Source organism: Python bivittatus, unplaced genomic scaffold, assembly GCF_059951505.1.
Source record: "Python bivittatus isolate LINGU-HERP-01145 unplaced genomic scaffold, Pbiv_v1 ctg000980_np1212, whole genome shotgun sequence".
In the NCBI taxonomy this organism is placed as follows: domain Eukaryota; kingdom Metazoa; phylum Chordata; class Lepidosauria; order Squamata; family Pythonidae; genus Python; species Python bivittatus.
The window spans coordinates 34,976,049-34,998,640 of record NW_028277125.1 but is presented as its reverse complement, the minus strand read 5'-3'; the positions used below and the strand labels follow the sequence as shown (position 1 = coordinate 34,998,640).

The following is a 22,592-nucleotide window of genomic DNA, read 5'->3' as shown; positions in this document are numbered from 1 at the left end:
CTTTTTGCAATCCCATCAGTCTTTCTAATGCAGCTTGCTCTAATTTCTATTCCTTCTTCACCAGCATTTCCAAACATATTACATATTCTTTATGGAATACTCTGAATCTTTCCTTCAAAATAAGATATTGTTTAGATGACTGTTTCAAATGTCTCACATTTTTTCTTAGCTTCTAAGGAAAGTGCCTATATTTTGGGCATTTTTGAAGATTCATGTGGCACATCAGACTACTAATATCTTGTTCGTTCCCTCTCTTCTTTTATATTAATCCCTGAAAAGTAGGATGAAGTGCTAATACTGTAACAATAAAATCAGAACAGCAGTGATGAATCTGAAAATAAATTAACTGAAGATAGGAAAGGCATGAAATTATTTGATAGATTGATTATATTACCGAAATGCAACATATGACAATGTGAGGTATTAAAATGTGAATGCCACAAACTAACACTGAAGCCTTCCTCAGATCATTTTACCCAAATAAACATGTCACAGAATAAGTCTGAGAGCAATGCTTCTACAATATCCTTACCCATAAACTCAAAAACATTTTAGAAGTCTAAGCCCAGCTCAGTTCCTGGTAATATGGATATGTCCATGTAATTTTTTTTCACAATGATACAGAAGTGGTTTGCCATTTCCTTTTTCCTGGATTATTTTTCAAGAAATAGGCACTCTGCAGTGCCATAATTCAGCATTTCATCAAATGTTATTTTCCTTTTAAAATGAGTGAAATACCGAACCAGTTCATAGTGTACTACAAGCAGTGGGGAAAATGAAGAGTAAGCAGTAGAACTGAATGGCTGCAGGCAGCTAATGACTATAGTGGACCTTATAGTATGAATTTGTAGTGAAATCAACTTATTTTTTATTTTTTTTAAAAAAACTTTCTTTGTTATTTTCCCGTGCCTTTTAAACTTCTAATTTTAAACATGTTTAAAATAAAAAGGTATAAGTTTGATGTACTTTTAAATTAAATTTCAATTCATTCATCCACTCCTGTTGATTTTTAAACTATAGCTAGAGTCCATGTCTTTATCTTTTTATGAATCAGTTCTTCCAATTTGAATGTTTGACAGAAAGCAGGGGTTGGGAGGCTGTGGCCCTCCAGTTCTTCCACTAAAATTTCCATCATCCCTGACAGTAGCTGCTGTGGGCTGAATCCAACAACAACTGAAGGGCCACAGTTTCTCAACTTCTATTGCTAGATAGATAAGTATAAGTAAATAAGCATCATTTATTTAAAATAACAAAAATAATCTGGGACAGAAGGCAGAATCTCAGCTGGTACAGTTTGTCTTGTCCTAGTACAGTATTATGATGAAGATGTACTTTCAGAACTGTGTTCCTGTCTTTGCATGATTCTTAAGAATGGAAGAACTCTGCTTGAAGCTATTCTGTGCCAGATTTCTGTAGCCTGGCATACTTGAGATGTAGGATCTGGCATTTACAACCAGTACGGCCATGCTGGTTATGGATGGAAGTTTTGTCATGAGTGCAGAGAGCAAGATGAGCACTCCTGCATTAGACAACTACAAATACTTTGATTTAAAAGGGGGTGCTATTTAGTTGAAAGCCTGATTTATAGAATGGTAAGTAAAACCAGAAAAAAATAGTCTAAAGTTCTCAGGCCTTGTAGGAACTTACACTGATGCTTCTGTATCATTTTAAGGTATAGAATCATTCCACCAAGTACATGTTTTCCCATTCTAGTGCTGCTATGGCTAGAAAGAATTGGATTCCCTTACTAATGTATCTTTGGAAGGGGCATAAACTCTTCTCAGAGTCTGGCCCTGGTCACTCTAAGACGGGTATACAACCTATTGTTTAAACCCAGCATATTGCCACATGAATACACTTAAAACCGTGGAGATGATTGTGGACTTTAGGAAGAATCCTTCTAATACTCCTCCCCTTACCATACTCGACAGCCCAGTATCAGTGGTAGAGTCCTGGGTTCTATATTTTCCCAAAATCTGAAATGGACGCTTAACATTACAGCCATCATTAAAAAGGCACAGCAAAGGATGTTCTTCCTGCGGCAACTTAGGAAGTTTAAATTATCCCAGGAGCTCTTGGGACAGTTTTACAGGGGAATCATTGAGTCTGCTATCTGTTCCTCTATAACTGTCTGGTTTGATTCTGCAATCAAACAGGACAGACTCAGACTCCAACGGATAGTTAAGTCTGCAGAAAGGATAATCGCAACCCGCCTGCCTTCTATAGAAGAACTGTATACTGTGAGGGTCAAAAGGAGGGCAGGGAGGATATCTGCAGACTCTTCCCATCCTGGATATAAACTGTTCCAACTTCTTCCTTCAGGACGGCGCTACAGAGCACCATATGTTAAAACATCTAGACATCGGAATAGTTTTTTCCCTTGTGCCATTGCTCTGTTAAATACTACGCGACTTGATATGTGCTGGACAGTGGCTTCTCCCTTTGAAAAAGTTATTTTACTGTGTAGTGTTATTGTTACTGTTTATTATTTTTCTGTTGCTATCCAAACGCACCGTTGATCTTGCTGTTCGTCACCGAAGACAAATTCCTTGTATATATTTTATACTTGGTCATTAAAGTATTTTGTATTGTATGTGTATTTGTATGACCACTGAAGATTTGACAGCACACTTTGGAGACTGAAGGATAAAGCTTTAAAAGAGTTACATTTCAATTTAAGACTGGTAAAATTAACAATTTGATTGCAGCTTAAAATTTATATTTGTTTGTTGGTTTGTCCTTGCTTACCAACTACTTTGAATGAATCTCTACACATCTCACACAAAGATGAAGAGTGGCTTTTGATGTGACCTAAGATATCAACTTGATTTGGCACACATTGAGCATGCTATATGTGTTTCTAATGTCTGCATATTGTAAGGCAAGATAAATTGTAATCTGAAAATACTATTCCGTTATATATAGTTTCTCATTATTATTCCTTATGCAAAAGACCCTTAGCTTACTTAGAACATAATAGGAGGACCTTTGTATGGAATTAACAAAAATGACAATCTTACTCCATTAGTGCTGTTTTCCATGAAATCAGAATCAAATCTTGTTTATATACATCTGATCCCACACACTGCAGGCCTTTGATAGGGCTATTAGGTCTGAAGTGCGAAAATCCAAGTGATCACCGCTGCCATGTATTGGTCATCTGGATTTTTGCTGCTGAAATCTGATAGCCTTACTTTTGAACAGTCCTTTGAAATATGTATGCTGAAGGATTCATGGCCTTAATAATTGCTGGAGTCACATATTGTTCTTGCTTATTTGTTCATTCATTCATTCATTCATTCATTCATTCATTCATTCATTCAACAAAAGTTTTGCCCCACCCAATCTGGAGAGATTCTGGATGGCACACAACAAGAAAAAATACATAAAGAAAAATAATCCATTAATCCTAAAGCATGTAGTTGTATAAACTCAGCCATTGTAGTTTGTAAACCATGGTTAAATGCCTTAATATCCTAGTCCCCAAGGTGGCATCTATGGGCACCAGTTGTTCAGCCATGCTTCCTGCCACAGCTCCCTTTTTACAGATCAGTGATAGATGAGAGAGAGAGAGCACAAATGGGAGAAGGTCTTCAACTGGTTTTGCACCCCCAGTATTTAGAAAACAGAACTGGCTTCCTATTTGCTTCCAAGTGCAATTCAAACTGCTGGTTTTAAACTTTGAAACTCGACATGGCTGACACTGAAGTACTCACAGGACAGCTTCCTCCAACTGGTCTCAACCCACCTGACATATTTCTCCTGCTAATGATGCCTCATTTCGTGAAGTGAGGGTGGTGGAGACTCATAGGTGATGTTTTCCCATGGGGGCATCTGCACTTTGGAACTGCTCCCCCATCCCCCCAAATTTCAATCTGCCCCTATGCTGTTGGTTTTCCATAAGTAATTAAAAACAGAGCTTTTTCAGAAAGACTTTGACATGTGAGCTTTTGCATTATCTGTTGCAGCCCTGTGCATGTCAGGTTTCTTTTATTATTTTGTTCTGTTTAATTGTTGTGCAGTAGATGCTTCATAATTTGTACTGACAGATGTTGTAAGCAGCCAAGAGTCTGTGGAAGCAAGATAATGTATTAGTAATAACGATTTCATTTTGAGAAAGTCTGCCCAGAGATGAACTTCAATTAACCTTCTCTGCTTTGCAACTGCCTTAACCACACGAGTACCCAGAACTGGTCTTCAACTGGCTTTGAGGAAGAATGCTTATATTGTAAGCACGTGCTACAGATTTTTCATAATCGTGCCAGTGAATGTGCAAGTGCTCTTGATATAACATTTTTGAATTATGCATGCTCAAATATATGCTAATCCGCTAATGAATAATATATATTCAGTCATTATATAAATGGAAACTTCTACGATATCAACTGTGAGCTGTGTCATTGAAACTCTGCATCAGCCTATACCCCCTTAGTGCCAAGTAAAACAATTTGCTGCAGCCAACTATCTCTGTTGCCTTCCTGGGAATTGGACAAAATGTCCAAGAATGCCTCTGAGTCCCAAATGCGTTTTGTAAGTCCAGTGTTTTATTTGAATGTATTTAGACTGGTCTAGAAAAAAATCAAAATTAAGCAGTCGTGTTAGGAGAAGCGCTAGGTTTGGGTAGCGTTCTGTTCAATTGAAACTTTGTAACTAGCTGTATCCCCCATGGCAGCTATTTTGTGAATGGGCAAACCCTTCACGCAGCAATTTTGCAGGAGCATCTCTATGATATTCTCAACATTTCACATGTCTCCAGCTGGCCAAAAAGTTGAAGACCCTGATTTAGGATACTACATGAATCCAGTGAATTGCAGTTTAGTCAACAAGCCATGTTTTTAATAGTTACGGTGAGCACGTGCACCCTGTGTTTTTATGGAAATAGTTTTTAAGATTCCAAGCTTTTTAAAAAGTCTTGTTAAATGTCACGTTGAAGCCAGAAGTGTTGAAGACATCTGTTATAACTCTCAGTAGGCCCCACCAGCATAGGCGGTGATAAGGAATATTAGGAATTCTAATGCAGCAACATCTGGAGGACCACAGGTTCTCTTTGCCTCCTTTAAGCCTCTACTGCTCAACCTGCTGCTTTATAAAAACATATTAGTCTTCAATGTTTTTACTATATCATGTTTTTCCATAGCCTCATGAGTACTCTGCTTTATAAGGGAACTAATAAATATAAATGAAAGAATATCTAAATAAGCAGCCAAGCTTGAGCTAAGGAGGAAAATTCTAGGAACTTTAGGCAATTATTCATCCAGGAATTTTACTTCTCTGTCAAATGCAAGATGACAGGCAGACCAGCCTCTTTGCTGTTAATTTGATTGCAAGACCTTTTCCTGGGGTCCTGTCAAAGTATTGATTGCCCTCCACTGCACAAGCAGCTCTGAACAGACAGATCCAACCGCGATAGAAAACAGTTCTCTGAAGCGGAACTGTATCATGCTATCACCAAGCAAGATTCCTGCTGTACAAAGGAATTGGGGGTAGCAATTAGAACATTCTTTTTGGGGCTCCCCACTGAGAGATGATTAAAAACCCTGGTGCTGAGAGGCAGGTAGGTCAGGCTGTGAGAAGAAAGGCTAAGCCCATATGTTTCCTTTTCATTCTGGTGGAGAAAACACTAGGAAAGGGGTCTTCCACCTCAGCCAGATGGATGTAATCTACTTATAATTGGTCACTGGTCCAGTCACAGATTCAGAATGCAGCTGGAGACCAGAGTGCTGTGCTTGCACACTTTAAAGTGATCTTACCATTGGTATGGTGCAATCAATATATTGCCTAGGTTTAGACATGATACTAGGCCATAGTTTACTTAATTGTGGTTCATTGAATAAGCCATAACAAACAGGGTCCACACAACATGTTAAGACATAACCGACCTAATTATGTTATGGCTTGATATGGTGTGACATGTGAACTTAGGTAGGATGTGGGGAATCTTTGGTTTAATGTCAAAACAGTTATAATAAAATGAATATAATGAAATATTACTTTTTCAGATATTATAATGCCCTTTTTTGCCTTACGTTTTGCACCAGATTAAGTCAGGACAGGACATTAAATAAATCAGTCTTCCCTAAACTATGTCACCCCCATATAATCAGACTTACAGACCCAGAATGGCCATGTTGGCTGAAAGTTTTGGGAGGAAGTTCGCACATTTGGAAGATAACAGAGTGGAGAAAGCTGTAATTGAGAAACCATCTTTCTCCAACTTGGTACAACAGATCTCATCAACCCAAGTGATTATATTGAGGATGATGTAGAACATACATCATATCGCATCTGGAGAGCAGCAGTTTTGAGAAGACTGATCCACAGTGACTTTTTCTTTTCCTTTCTCTCTGTTTTGCATCTGGCTGTCTTATAACCTATTGCCTAATTCATGGATAGGCAACCTGGAATGGTTCTACTCTCACCATTCCATGGGCAATGGCAGTAGATTGTGGGAATGGTAGTCCAAGTCCCCCTGAAGGCACCAAGGGGTTGCTTAACCCTGAGGTTTCAAGCTGTGTTCTGTGTTCTGATGAGAACTTGATGGGGCTTCATCAGAGATTAAGGGCAAAGAAAGAAGTTCACTCAAAGAAAGAAGTTCACTCAAACACAGCCAATTTTCTATCACCGGGCTTTACTTCTTGATTAGGAGTTTGAGATTTATTTTTTTACCAAGGGGCTCTGTTGCCTGAAAAAGTGTGAAAAGCCCTGGCTTATCCTACCCCAATCCTTTCTGCCATAGGCTGCTGATAATAGGTTCAGGAGTATGGTCAGTAAGGAAGGTAGATAGCATTTTTGAATCTTTGAAATTTTGGACCTTGATTATTTTATAACACAGTGTGGTTTCATTTTACTTGATTTTGGCTTAACCAGGACCTTCAATATAAAACATTTTTGTCATGTTTGTGAGTGAACTGATTGTGCAGTTATTAATCTCAAATCTTGTATAACAAGCAGGTGTCATCAAGAAGTAGATGGGGGGAGGGGTGACATTTCACATGGTGAAGCTAGTGGGACCAGCTGGTGGAAGATGAATTAACTAGTTTTAAATTTCTGCTGAAGTTTGCTTGATTAAGTAGGTCTATGTAAAATCAGGACTATAAACCCAAATGTGCTAATGTCAAATGATCAAAGAGTGAGAGATTGATAAATTATTCTATAAAATATTTCAGTATGATATTCTTTCAGTGGCTGAGGCATTGGACTGGCACTGATTGTAGCCCACAATTAGCCTCAGAAACACACGGGTGACTTTGGGCCAGTCACTTTATCTCAGCCCAGCCAACATCTCAGGGTTGCTGTTGCTGGGTAAAATAGGAGGACGTGGTGCTAGGCATGCATCTCATGCTCCTGAATGAAAAGGTGAGATAGAAATTCAACAGATTAACATAATTAAGTAAATAAATAATGGAGAATTTTAAAGGTTACAAATCTGATGTAGTCTGTAAAAAGAAATTGGGCCATAAGCAGATGCCTGTGGGAATGGAACAGCTTAGAAATACCAACAAATAAATAAGCAAACAAAATTCTGGGGTCCATTAAAGTCAGCATGTTGTTGCACAATCTTCCCCAATGTGGACCCTTACAAATATTTTGAACTAAATCTCACATCCACCATGCTATTGTGTATTGGGTTATTGTTAGACTTGATTGATTAAGCAGGTCTGTAATTTTGTATTGTTGTTTGATCACCTTGGTCTGTCCGTATATACTGCAATTCTTGCAGACCTATGGGATATATTTCTTCCAAACCAGTGTTTCTCAACCTTAGCAACTTTAAGACGTGTGGACTTCAACTCCCAGAATTCTGACTGGGGAATTCTGGGAGTTGAAGTCCACACGTCTTAAAGTTGCTAAGGTTGAGAAACACTGGTCTAGATGTTTCAGTAAGGCAAGCAGGAGAAAAACCTACTCCTGATTTGAATGTCTTTGACTGGTCAGTAGAAAAAAAAAACAGTGGTGATGAGGTAGGGCCATAAAAAAAAAAGCCTCTCAAGCTTTGCCTTATCTGCAGAAGGAAGAAGAGGCAGTAAAATAGCCACAGTGAACAGAGGAAGAGCTGACGGCAGTGAGTGAGGACGAAGGGGAAAGAACACAGCAGGACAGCTAACTTTATTGGGAAGATTAATGTGTTTGATAGTGACACAAATGATAGGGTATTACAACATTGAGCAATGTTTTGAAGCAAATTAGATAGTTTTTGAAAAAAAGTCTCCTTTTTCAAGTGTGGCAGAAGGAGAAAACGTACAGTTTATTGAGAAGATTAATTGCCTCAAACAACCCCCATCCCCTGAATTTAGTTTTATAGAACTATTTAGAAATAATGCAGCAATATTTTGTGCCAGACTTATTACTAATTATAAAGAGTTTCTGGGGTCATCAGGACAAGCAAAAAGGAGAAGAATTCCTTGTAGCATATGCAGCTGAACTGAAAAAATTGTCTGAACCCTGCACATTTCGCAAAGGGCTAAATGACGACCTGAGAGACTGGATAATCAGTAGAATTCTGAAAGAAAGCATTAAAAAAAAGTTGTTTAACACAGGTGAATTTAACATTTAAAACAGAGCTTTTAACTTTTAGCTCAGTGGAAACTGCTGCTAGAGATATTGTAGAGCTGCAGTCATGAGTAACAAAAAAGGGCAGACAAACAGACAATAACAGATCAAAATGAACTGGGCTTTGGTGGTGGAGGTTCCAACATGCCAGCTCAGTGCTAATTTAGAGAAGAAACCTGAAGAAATTGTAATAAAGTGGGATATATTCTCTTTTACCTCTATAGGCTAAACAGTCTGAAAAATCCATATCAAATGAAAATCCTTTGACATATTTTTTTTTTCTCACAGAGATTGAGGGTTCTTCTATCATAGCTGAGATTATTCAACAAGAAACTAGAAGAAACCTGTCTCACATGTACAAAGCAATCCAGAATGACTGGAATATACAGCAAAAATATGATGTTTGAGTGGTTGTATTATGTGGCGACTAAGCTTCTTTGAATCATCCAAGCTGAGAGCTCATACTGGGCATCAGGAATAGACCATCAAATTGCATAACTTGCAATGAATTATTCAGATTGGCAACATATCTAAAAGATTCCTAGAACACTACCATTTCATGCCATGGCGAAGAAGTCAAATACTGTAGGCTGTACAGGACCATTTATGGCATAACCATTTTAGTTATGGTGGATGCATGTTTAAAGTGGCCTGAGATGTTCCAATGGTTTCAACAACAATCTTGCAACATTCAACAATACCATAAATGTAGTGAGAGAATCCTTTGTGAAAATGGGTATTCCAGAAAAAAAGTAATGAATGATAATTGAGCACAAGTTATAGCTAATTAGTATTAGACATTCCTGAATACAGGTAAGAATAAAATCAGACAAATAACATTACTATATTACCCAGCTACAAATTGATTGAACATTTATTCAAAGTTTCAAAAATACTTTAGGAACATTGTCTGGAGAAAACATCATACTAAATCAAAAGCTTGCAAATATTCTATTTGCATATCTCAGTGCACTATGTGCAACAACAAATCAAAAGCCCACAATATTATTCTCAGGTTGTATCTAATGCTCAAGGTTATATTTCACCTAAGTAGTGTTCAAGAACTGTTGAAACAGTTGAGCCATCTTTTCATGGTGAAGCATAACACTCATCCATTGGACAAACTGTAGCAGCAAGAGACTATAGGAGATAGTATAAGTGTGAACAACTGGAAAGATCAAAGAAACAGCTGGATTTCTTTCTTACGCTATACAGATTGGTCCTGATAACATGTGGAGACAATACATTGACCAGATAACAAAAGACAAAGTATAGGAAGAAATTATGACTGACATGATTGGAGACACAACTATGATTCCTGAATTACCACCAGTATATAATATCACCAGTATTACCAACAGACGCAGTGAACATTTCTGGGTTATTGTTATCATTGATTAAGAATGTCTGTGATTTTGCTCAGTGATAGTACCTCAGGCTGCCTGTACATGTTGTAATCCTTGCAGTCTCCTGGAGTTTGTTCATCTAGAAATCTCACTAAAGTGAGCAGCATAAAAACCTACTCCTAGTTTCTTTGTTGATCAGTAGCAAAGACACAACATACTCCTTCCATCATCCAAGCTGATGAGAGTTGTGGCCTGGAGACAGAGAGACAGAGAAGAACCCAGCTGGAGGAAGGCACTCAGTGGGTAACACTGACCAGCTTACTGTGTCTCAGCTTAATCTAATATAAAGAACATATGGATGCAGATTTAAAAATAAATGAAGCTAGATTTCACGGTACTTAAAGAAGGCTGAATTCCATATGTAACCTATTGATATTTTTTCTGTGACTGTCTTATTCATCAAAAACAAACAAGAAGAAGCTGCTGAGCATAAAAATAAGCTAATAAAATTGTCGGAACCCCCTTCTAATTTGTGTCTTTAACAATTGTTTGAATGACAACAGTTGACATTTGAATATAGAATAGTTGTTCCCCAGCTGATACAGATCAAGCTATAGGGATCAGTTATGAAATTACCAAGTATATAGGTAGTAATTTAAATTTTTTGCACTGGCCAAATTGCTTGCATTCCTAGGAACAAAATATCTAAAGGTGTCATTCACAATTGATTTCATTTTTAAAAAGTTGTTCACTGTGTTACATCCTTGATGAGTTCTTCAAGGATATTTTCCATTTGTGCAATTCTTTTTTCAGAAACCTTGGTCTCTGTCCCTAAGGGGGGGGGGGATCTATTTATGTGTGTGAAAAGGAATTCAAAAGGAAAATGCCCCTGAAACACAGCAAGATAAAATAGAAACTCATGTTAAATATTTGCATGTTTTCATTCTCTTGTCATTTTAAAGTTTGGAATAGAATGCTTCTTTCTAAGTTGCAAGTATTCAAAGCCTTTTTGTCATAACCTCTCCCCCCCAATCATTTAAATATATATAATACTAGAGGACTGTCATATATCCCATATATTAAATAGCTTCCTTATGGAGCAGCTGTATAAATTATATATTCTTGCTCCATCATATTCTTTACCTTTCTAAATGTGGTTTTGGCAAGCCAATGGTATAAATAGAGTCAATCCATTTCTTAGCTTAGAATAATCATTACTACCTCTTTGACTATTAAAATAGGATTAGGAGTAGTAGGATGTTCTTCTTAGCATGATACAGCTTTAAAATACTTGTTAAGGCTAAAACAAAGCAACTCTTGGTTTGGTGGTCCATAAACAAATAAACAGCAGCTGAGATTTTCTCCCCACGTGAGACTGGCAGAAGAAGTGGCATCCAGTGGAATCTTGCTTTCAGAGCCCAGCAACCACAGCAACCTTTGAGGGAAGGGCAAGGGTATAGTACTGTAGGTGGAGAAGATGATGCAGAGCAGATGGGGCTATAGCCCGCTTCAGAGACAGTAATACAAAAAAGTATCACATTTGGTGTGTGAAGAGAGATGAGTGGATCCTCCCTTCCGTAAGTTGTACTCTAATGTCTGTGAATATCTGGTCATCCATAAGCATAGCCCAGTTTGTTGACACTGCAGAGACTTTGCTGTTTATAGTTAGACCAGTGGAAAGAATAGGATTTGAGGGGTTTCTTCTAGGGGTTTGGTTTGGTTTGGCTCCTCTATTAAGGCTTACACAACAGTATTCTTATGTTTCTTTCCCCCAGTGGGGAGGACCATGCCCATTTTTTGTAATCATCATAGGAGTCCTACAGAAAACTAGTTTGTAGGTCACAGGTGTCCCTGATACCTTTGGAGGCCCACCCCATTTACATCAGCTGTTTTTCTGTAAGCCAATTTTATGTGCCTGGGCTATGTAACTTTTTTCAGGCTCCACTACCCTTTAAGTGTCATACCACAGCCACACTCTAGAATGGGCAAGGCCAAGATAAAAATCAGATAAGTCATGAATACATCAAATCAAAGTTCAAATAACTTTCATTATTGTTACTGATCCACATTAAAATAAAATAATATGCAGCAGTTGCAAAATATTGATGTAGGGATAGATTACAGTAATATGAACTGCCAACCACATTATATTGACCATACTGCCCACCTCAGCATCAGTTGAGTAAAGTGCTCTACTAACAGTGGTCAAGTATTGCATACTACTAATGTGAATTTGGCTATAATAAGTCTAGATTCTAGAGACCATGTCTGATATAAGGTGACACTCATCACTAGTCCACATGGAGAACCCTCTAAGAGGTGTTCTGAGTATGTTCTAGAAATCACTATAGAAATCACAGCAACTGTTCCACAAGGACAAGTTCTTCCTGAATCTGTCCTCAAACAGCTAATGGTAAGATATCAAATCACATTAACATAAAAGCCCTGTAGTATTTGTGCACTGTGAGTTGCTCAAGATACCTAGCTAGTTTAAAACAATTCTAAATATTTCCCAGCTTAAATCCTTTAGAAATTTTGTAAAATTCAATCAATGCTTTCATGCTGAGGGTTCCTTCCTCAAGTTTTGCCATGGTCTGTTCATAACCTAAAGCCAGCAACACCACCAGATAATTTTTATAATATTTTCATGTGTTGATGGTGCTCTGTTTCCAGGAAGATTGAAGGAGTTAATTGTGCTAGGTCTTGCTGCAGAAACTTTAGCTTCAGGCTATAATTGAAGATGCTTGTACATACTCTGTATGCTATTTTATTTAGTCCTACTTCTATGCTAAATTCCACAGTAGAAACTCACCAGTTAACCTGAAACAACTTTCTTATAAATTTGGTTTGAATCACTATACATGGACTTAGCTGTCCCCCACAGAGGAGTTGCATCAGTGCCTTGGTCTCACTTTTAGAGCTGCTGGAAGATACTCTGCATCCTGGAGGGAAAAAAAGTGATGTTCAAGGAGATTCTTTGATCAGTTTAGTGAAGCATACGTAGTATGAGATTTTTGCTTCTGTGTAGATTGGAGTACAAAACATAAATAGCTAAAGCATCCATCTGCCAAATGTTATGCCTCTTAGTACCCCAATACTTTGTGCAAATTATCAAACTTCTCAGGCCTTTCTGAGTTTCAGCTGCTCAATCTGTTTGTCTACTTAAGTTTAATGTATTATTATTATGGTTGGTTGCACAGTCATCCAGATGTTTAGACTAGATTCGGCATTTTTATCCACCTATTGAGTCCTTCCCAAGGACCTGGGATAGGCAGATGTTGTTGTTGTAGTAATACTTGTTGTTGTTATTTCTGAAATTGTGACTAGTGACCAGGCAGGGAGCTGTTATCACCTAGCTCCAGGAGAATGAGGGCATTCTTTCTCTATCTATGATTATGTGTCATCAAATCACTGTCATCTCTTAATGACCACATAGCTGGACCTTCTCCAGGATGATGTGTTCCCAGTGAGACACTTCAGGTCTTCCATCAGTTCAGCCATCACCACGGTAATCAAGTCCATCCATTCATCTTGCTGCTGGTAATGCTCTTCTTCTCTTTTCTTCCTTTCCCAGCATTATAGATATCTCAAGAGAGCTGGGTCTTTGCATAATGTGTCCAAAATATGATAATTTAAGCCTAGTCATTTGGACCTTGAATGAGAACCCTGGACTGTTTTGTACTATGATATGTTTGCTTGATCTCTTGGCTATCCATAATATTCTCAGGAGTCTTCTCCAATACCAAAGTTCAAAAGCATTAATATTCTATCAGTCTTGCTTCTTCAAAGTCCAGCTTGAAGCCAAAGTCCAATTTCTCTAAAGTGTTAGAAAGAAAACCGTTTTTTTGTAAGTATAGACATGTCATGGGATTTTGATATCTTTTTCAAGGTCTTCATTACTACCCTGCCCAAGTCCTTGTCTGTGGCATATTTCTTGACTGCTGGTCCTTTACTGTTGCTAGTCGAATTTAAAAGAGAGAAGCACTTTAGTATCTTCATTATCAGTCCTCTTTTTCCAGTCCAGCCTTCCTCAATATATATTCAGCATATAAGTTGAATAAATAAGGAAAGAGTATACAGCCTTGTCTCACTCCTTTGCTGACTTGAAGCCAGTCTGTTTTGCCATGTTCTATCTGGACTGTGGCTTCCTGTCCTGCGTATAGGTTTCACATGAGGACTATGAGGTGTTCTGAGATTTCCATTTGATTTGTGATGGACTGAAATGAGGGAATACTAAAAGGACTATTATAGAGATTTATTTGGGAATGATAGTGACATGTCAAAGACTGGAACTGAAATGAATGTTATAAATGTTATTGTCCAAGAAAAAAATGGAAAGGATGACATAAAGGCTGTGAAAATGTTGAGAAATTGTAAGGCTGTGGGTGCAGATAGTGTAATTGGGGAATTCTTAAAATTGGGGTGTGTGCTTATAGACAATCTCTGTGACTTGCTGAAGGCATTTGTAAAAATTGCATCTCTGGAGATCCCAGAAAATAAGGTGGAAATAACAACCAGAGAAAGTCATTAAGGAGAGAGCTGTTGAAATTTTAACAGAGTTTATGGAATGGAAAGAGGAAGATAAGGGTACAGAAGCGGACAAGGTGCACAGAACCAGCACAAAATATGTAAAGATAAATAATGTTTCAAGAGATATACCTGTGCACTCTGTCAGTATGACTACAACAGATCATTATGCAATAATACCTCAAAACCAAGTTAATTCTGCCCAAAGAAACATCTAGTAGAAGATTGCCTATGAGGAAAGAATATAAAATAGAAATGTTTGATCAGGGTAAAATAATAACTACTTCCATAAAAAATTGAAAATCCTTTATGGACATTTTGCTGAAAATGGTTAAAAATGACCTGGATGATTTTTGCTTTCATTAATTAAAAGGAGTTGAATATGGGGAGAGAGGAAATATGTATCAAATTTTAAAGGGGGAGGGGAGAAAATAAGCTTGTTTGTAACTGCTGCAAAGAAGATCAGAAGCTGCTTCTTTTTTCTAGTATCTTTTTCTTTTCTTTTCTTTCATGCACCTTTTCTTTCATCTTTTTTCTTCACTCTCTGTTTTTTATTTTTTCATGTTTCTTTTATTCATGTAAAAAAATCCATAAAAATTGTAAAAATTGCATCTCTGCCTGATGTTTGGAAAAATTCTGTTACTGTTCTTCTATACAGAAAGAAATGTTTAAAAAGCCAAAGTAAAAACTTCAGAGGGATTCATTTGTTAAATGTGCATGGAAAAGTGTTTCTCAAGATTCAGATTAAAAGTATATCAGCAATATACTTCAGCAATATTTGGGAAGTGCAATGCAACTTTATGCTGGTCAGGAATTATGCAGACTAGATTTTGTTCTTCAACAAGTCACTGAGAAATATATGAATATGAGAAAAAAAGTTTATTCTACATTTGTTGTTTACTGTATAGCAAGTTCATGATAAAGTAACTAGGTTTGAATTATGGAGCAATTTGTGGAAATATGGAGTTGAACTAACAAAAGTAATGCATATGTTAGAATAAATGGAATGTATGGAGATGATGCTGCATTGCTGGCCAACAACCCAAATGATTTACAGTTAACCCTAGAGTGTTAAAACAACTGTATGATGGAACAAGAAGTGCAGATCTGAAAATTAATGTATCAAAGACCCAGGTAGTTATTAACTCTGAAAAGGAACAGCTCAATAATCATAAAAAGACAAAAGAAGAAAAGCCAGTGCGGCATAGAATGTCCTATAACCATGATATGTTGACCATTTTGAAGATGAGCTAAGATGAACAATAGAAAAAATAGAATGGAATACATCAGGTTTCCAGTTTATTCAGACTAAAGAATACATTTGGAATTTTGAGAAGATGTTGTGAGTGACCTCACAAAATGCCTATTCATTCACAAAAAATCAATTTACCAGAACATTACTCAGTCTAATCATCTCCTCCTGGGATGTTCCTATTGCTCCTGCTTATCCTTGTCCTTTTGAGGCACATTTCCCAAAAAAGTACTGGCCTACAGTCACCTATACAGTCACCTATTTTCCAAGAGAGATTATGGGCCCTGTCAGAGGCATTCTTGAAGAAATACAGTGATACAAGGCTGATGCTTTGAATTGCAACTTGCCAGCTTCCTGTTTCTTTTGCATTAAGATATATTTTTAAAATTAGTTTATAATTGAAATAATGTTAATTAAAATATTTTTAATTTAAAAAAGTCATAAGGGACAGGAAGCCTGAGAGGTACCAGGAGAGGTGTCCATTGGCATCCACAGACACTATTTATTTATTTTTTATTTTATTTTATATATCAAATTTGTCACCACCCATCTTGTTAAAAAATTATTCTGGGCGGTTTACAAAGCAGTTAAAATCAATTAAAATTACAATATAAAATAATCCTAAATAAATAGAAAATAGATATAATCCAAGGATAGATGTTAAAATTGGCAGTAACTCGGGGAGCGTCATCAAGGCACCAGCCACTCACAGGATTGGGTAAGATTCTTGTCACCCTACACAAGCTGGCAGAGCCAGGTCTTTAATCCTTTCTGGAAAGCCGGAAGGGTAGGGGCCTGCCACACCTCTGGGGAGAGGATATTCCAAAGGATGGGGACAACGGCAGAAAAGGCTCTCCTCCTGGGTCCTTGCCAGCCAACATTCCCTCACTGGCAGGGTCCACAATATGCCCTCTCTGCCTGACTGGGTGGGACAGGTTGATGTGATGGGGTGAGACAGTCCCTTAGGTAACCTGGACCCATGCCATGTAGGGCTTTAAAGGTAATAACCAACACTGAATTGGACCCGGAAGCAAATTGGGACCCAGTGCAGCTCCTGCAGTAAAGGTGTTATATGTGCCATTCTTGAGGCACCCAAGATTGTCCGCACGGCCACATTTTGAACCAGCTGTACCTTCTGGATACTCTTCAAGGGTAGCCCCATGTAGAGCACATTGCAATAGTCTAACAGAGATGACCAAAGCATGAGTGACTGACCGGAGAGCTTCCTCATCCAGGAAAGGTCATAACAGGCGCACCACATGAAGTTGGGCAAAGGCCCTCTGGCCACGACTGCCATCTGCTCCTCAAGCAGGAGTCATGAGTCCAGGAAGACCCCCAGCTTACGCAATGGGTCTGTCTGGGGCAGTGCAACCCCGTCAAAAACCAAAGATGGTAAATCCTCAGATACAGAGCGGCCTCCAATCCATAGCCACTCCATCTTATCTAGGCTCAGCTGAAGCCTGTTGCACCCCATCCAGACCCCCACAGCCTCCAGGCACCACGACAGGGTGATCACAGCATCACTCACATCACCCAGGATGGAGATGTATAACTGGATATCATCCGAAAGCCAGCAATACAGTCCCTTGGAAAACCTCATAGGATTCCTGACTGGCTAGCACACTTCAAACTGCCACATTATACTTATTAACAGTAGTCCCCAGTGTAATACTATTACCTCCACTTGGCAGTGTTCTGAACTGACAATTTTGTATTAAGTCCATCTATCTAAAGAATGTAGAGCTCATTCTTTAGAAAACATTTTTTAAGTCTCCAGATTTCAACGGTATAATGATGCTTTTTCAGATATTGAGGTGGAAGCACCAGAATTTGTTTGTTACGGGCAATAATGCAGCATGCAGCTAAATCCGAAACATTCTTAATATTTCATTTATTCATTTACTGCAATTGATATGACACCTACTTGAGGATTCTAAATCATCATCATCATCATCATCATCATCATCATCATCATCATCACATCAGTCAATTGCAAAAGGCAGCTTTACTTGGAACAGCTTATATCCTGCGATGATACCTTTAACACCATCAGACCATCAAACAACAACATCTGCCTATCCCAGGTCCTTGGGAAGGTCGATAGATGGATAAAAATGCCAAATCCAGTCTAAACATCTGGCTGACTGTGCAACCAGCCGTAATAATAAGCTCTGTAGGTTGGCAAAAAAGCACCGCAGCTACGGACATTCAAGTGATAAAAGCAAATTGAGTGATAAAACAAAGCAAGTTATGTTTTGGTTTTAGGTAAAAATGTAATTTATTTTCTGGCATCTCCGTTCACTCAATCCCAGTTACGGTCTTTAAAAAAGAAGCACTTGAGAGCCTATTTGAAAATTATCATTGTTATTGTTAGCTTGGCACCATCTTGTGGGTATTTCCAGTGACTGCAGAGTAGCTTGAGATCTCAATTATTTTTATCATTGAGACTATCCCAAAAATAGTTTCACTGAGCCAAAAGCAGCAAGGTTAATTATAGATTTTAGAAGAGAGAAAATTACTGAGTGAGTTATAAGAAACTAAGCATGAACTCATAGTAGGCTAAACTTTGAAAAGGTAATACGTACTAGTATATATTAAAATTCTGTACTATGATTGCTTTTTAAAAATATATCTCATTATGATGCTAAGCAACAATATTAATACAGATAATTATGCATAAAAAGGACTCAAATATATGCATGTCTTTATATGCTTTTAGAGTCACTTCTGATGCTTTATAACATGATGGACTAATTTTGCTAGGATACTTGGTACATAGTCCATTTTCTTTGACTCCAATCCTTAAAAGAGCTACTGTTACTTAAGAAAATTTAAAAGGGGGACATTTCCCATTCCCCTCCCGCTCCAAGCAACTTCTTTTCAAATCCTCATGTTTACTCTACTTTTTTTAAAATTGCTTTTTATACTTCTGAAAGATAAGTGAATTCAAGGATATTCATGGAAGGGAAGCATAGTTTACTCTGAGTTATAAATTGGAAGGTCTTACTATTTCAATAATTCTTTCAGAATTATCATTCAAATTATTTTCTGTTTTGTTAATGCATCTTACTGTATTTTACTGTTCCTCTCCAATCTTCTTTTATGTTAGCATGTCTAGTGGATTATTCTTTTCTGGCGATGTTAAACATTCTTAAATCTAACATCGAAATGAATCTTACTAAATCTAGCACTGACGTTTCTTTTAAGTGTTATGGCCTTTAGGCTATTCTGTCTCGGTGAGGGTATTTCCGATGGATTCGGATATGTGATTAGCTCTGGGAAAACTGTCCTTAAAATAAAACGTTGCACAACCTTTTCTTGTTACTGTAATGAAAGAACATCGAGGCCTCTGTGTGTGGCAGAAAGGGAGTGAAGAAAAGGGAAATAATGTTGTGTCACCAAACTAAAAACACATGGGCAACTCATAGGTATTCCTTCAAACAAATATATATTTCTTAAAAGCCATTTCCATAATATGGAAGAAAACTAGGAAAAGAAAAATAATGAATGACATAAAGTATGGTAGAGATTTTGGATTATGAATAGCTAATATGTGCTCTTAAATAGCTAACTTGTGTGCTTTTTAATGGAGTAATAGCATGCAAGTATGTCACAGGTTCCATGGTGAATACTGAATGGATGTATTTTGCCCCAATTCTGCTTCCATGCCTTCCTTTTTTATTATGGTCCCTGGCTAGAATTCTCCAAGTTAACAAAGTAAATAAACAGATTCTGCTTCGAGTAATTCAACATACAAACATACAATTGTAACTATATCATACTGGAAACTGAATCATACTGGTCTGACAGAAATAGCTCCACATAAAATCAGTTGGAAATGTGTGGGTACTTCACCAAATAGGGAGTCATGAAATGGGCCCTTGCGTCCCTATAGAAGGGTTCATATAATGGAACATGGGCTAGAAATTTAAGGGGTTCTTCTCTACCAGTACACAATCTTAGCTTATATGGAACATTTTTATAGCTCAGAATCATATTCCTGGGTAGGGAGATTGGTTCAAGTCTCTAGCACGTTGCTTGAGAGCAATAATTGCTCTATCATAGCCAATCATCAAACCAGCCTTTTTTGAGAATTTATAACGTTGGTTTTTGCAAAGATGAATTTTTCCATGTTGATTCATAATTATCTGCCATAATCAAAGAACTCAGACCTTCTGAAGAAAACAATAATTAACCCCTGCATGTAACATTTTCCTACTAAATAATATAATTTCAAGCCCAAAAGAAATAGAACTGTCATTTTACATTTTTTTTTTTTCCCATTTTGGTGGATGGTTTTTTTTAATGTTTTTTATGTTATTGTTTGTATGTGTTTGTTGTAAAAAATAAAAAAAAAATAAAAAAAAAGAAATAGAACTGTCAGTGAACAACTTTTTTATTTTTGATTCAAAAACGTATTTGGTATACTGAAAATCCTGTTGTAAACCTTCTTTCTGACAGAAAGTCTTCTATAATCGGTGGTTAAATTATTGAAAAAAACAGAACCATTAGAGGAACAAAGATACGAGCTTAAATTCAACTGAATATTTAATTTAGGTCTAAAAAAGAATCATTCTGAAAATTGTGATGCTAAAGCTTTAATCTCACTGACTTGATTCACACAACATGGTTTAACCATTGTTTATTGAATAAATCACAACTAGCTAAGTTCACACAGCATGCCAAGCTATAAAATATGGTTTACAAACCACAGTAGCTGTGTTCATGCTACATGTCAATCCAAAACCAAACCCTCATTAAAGCTTAATACAATGTGTAAATCCAATCACTGTTTGTTGATGTAACTATACATAAACAATACTACGACATTATCTTGAATGAGTGCAGGCTGAAATCTATTTAATGTGTGTGTGTCTATGTGTGTGCATGCACACACATGCACATATTACTTGATTTCATTCTATCTGATTATTGCATAACTATAAATACCTTGGGAGAATGGGCCAAGAAATGCTGCCTAGGGAACAATCAGATAAGAGTCAGCACAGCCAGCAGCTAGATAGTGGGTGGGGCAAGAGGCTCAGAAGAGACCCTCCCTAGTTTCTTCGGCTGTAAAGGCGATGGTGGGAGAATTGTACTTTCAAACTTGCAAGATTCTGTTAATGTAGCTTTACAATAAAGTAGGATTAGCTGATCTGGTCATGTTTCCTGTCCAGTCTACCTAGTAAGGCTGACAAGAACAGACAACTAAATGTGTGAATTTAAAACCACTGAAGTTGTCCGAAGGGGTACAAATATTTGATGACTTACTCACACATACAAATCATCATAATATGCAAGCAATAAACATTCAAATGTGAACCACCTCCAAGTTTATTTTGTTTCTATGTATTGTGCTTTTTGTGTTTTTAACATACCAGAAGTTTACAAGAAAAATGTAGTCCATGTCATGCTTGGCCGTTCTTTCATTTCCCTGCCCCCCTCCCCAATTCTAGCGCCCATAACTCAAATCAGGATAAAGTAAGAATCCCATGAAAGTAGAATCATTAACATTATCAGCATAGATACTACTGTTTTCTTCTTCCCCATATAACTGAAGCCATACTTCATCCCCAGATGCCAAATGGAGTAAAACAGATCCAGAAGCCTGATCAACATCATTTTTCTGGTACTGGTCATAGGTGATTATGATTGCCGTGTCCTTCTTGAATAAACTGACTTTCACATCTGAGGCGTATACACTGAGATGATATGCAAAATAGTACACTCCAGGAATGGTGCACTGGAACTTTCCTGTAACTGTATCATAGTGATTTTGTTCATTGTAGAAGATCTTTGTAAATTTGATAGGCATATTGATATAAGAGACTCTGGATGTTAAACCAACACTAAAGGCAGATCGAAAGATAGTGGCAGTTTCACCCTTTTCCCCTTTTAATCCTGGGAATCCTGGAACACCTGGCACTCCCTGGGGACCTTCAGCACCAGGAACACCTAAGCTTCCATTATCTCCCTTTGGACCAGGCTCACCTGTAAAGCAAATGGATTTTTTTTTAATTAAGATAGATCATTTCCATTCAGCCAAAGACTCTTAGCTGAATATATGATATTGCCAAGATATCAAATTAATCAATCCACGTATAAATGGCAGTAACAGTTGTTATTACCAATATTACTATTACAGTTGCAGTTTAATCCTGTGGTTGTTTATCAGAAGTTATTACTCATAAATTCCAAGGGCTGTCTCCCAAGTTCTCATATTTATGAGTGCAGCAATAGTACTCAAGAATGGGTAGAACCACTTTCCCTATGACTCCTAGCTTCAACTTCCTCATAGTTGTACTTTTTAATGTTTGTTCAAACAAATTCCCCACATCCAACTGTTATTAGATATGGGACTATGTCAGCCCTTTAAAAACAGACTCGCAATTGCCCCACTAGTTTTGCACCTCATGCTGATATGGTCACTGGTCCCAGCACTCTTCTGACTATAACTGCCACCTCAGTCACCAGATACTTTATCCTTGTCCACTATCAATATCTGTTCCATGCTTCTGAAGAGCTAGCACAAGCTTCTAATATGTGGTCAGAAATACATGCATTACAGTCCACTTCAGGACATGATTTTGACCACAAATGTGATGAGAGAATTAAATTTGTGTGATTTGTGTCAGTGTTTCAGATACTGTTTTGATGGTAGAGATGTGCATGACTACCATACCTGCAACTTGATCACCATAAGAAAAATTTATGAGAGACTCTATTTAATTATTACTCAAGTTTATAGGTCATTTCAATCATATCTGATTCTGGCATGTACTCCAGAGCCAGAGGCAGAATTTAAACAAATAAGCCTTCCATTTAGTAACAAAATTTAGTAACAAAAAAAACAAAAACCTTGAGTCACCATTCTTCCAAACTGTCCCAACTCGCAGGAAGGCCACCTCTACTTCAGT

General features: G+C 37.5%; 2 protein-coding genes across 2 annotated transcripts in view; one reads left to right on the top strand and one right to left on the bottom strand.

Annotated features, from left to right (window-relative positions):
• Positions 1-21,146, top strand: part of COPS9 (COP9 signalosome subunit 9) — a 26,895-nt gene extending 5,749 nt beyond the window's left edge. The window contains exon 3 of the mRNA XM_088132432.1: positions 8,839-21,146. Coding sequence (XP_087988558.1) covers positions 8,839-8,957 — 119 coding nt within the window. The 3' untranslated portion in view covers positions 8,958-21,146. The remainder of the gene's footprint in view (positions 1-8,838) is intronic.
• LOC103057780 (adiponectin) overlaps positions 20,301-22,592 on the bottom strand; it is a 21,354-nt gene continuing 19,062 nt past the window's right edge. The window contains exon 3 of the mRNA XM_088132431.1: positions 20,301-21,666. Within this exon, the coding sequence (XP_087988557.1) occupies positions 21,128-21,666 (539 nt within the window). The 3' untranslated portion in view covers positions 20,301-21,127. The remainder of the gene's footprint in view (positions 21,667-22,592) is intronic.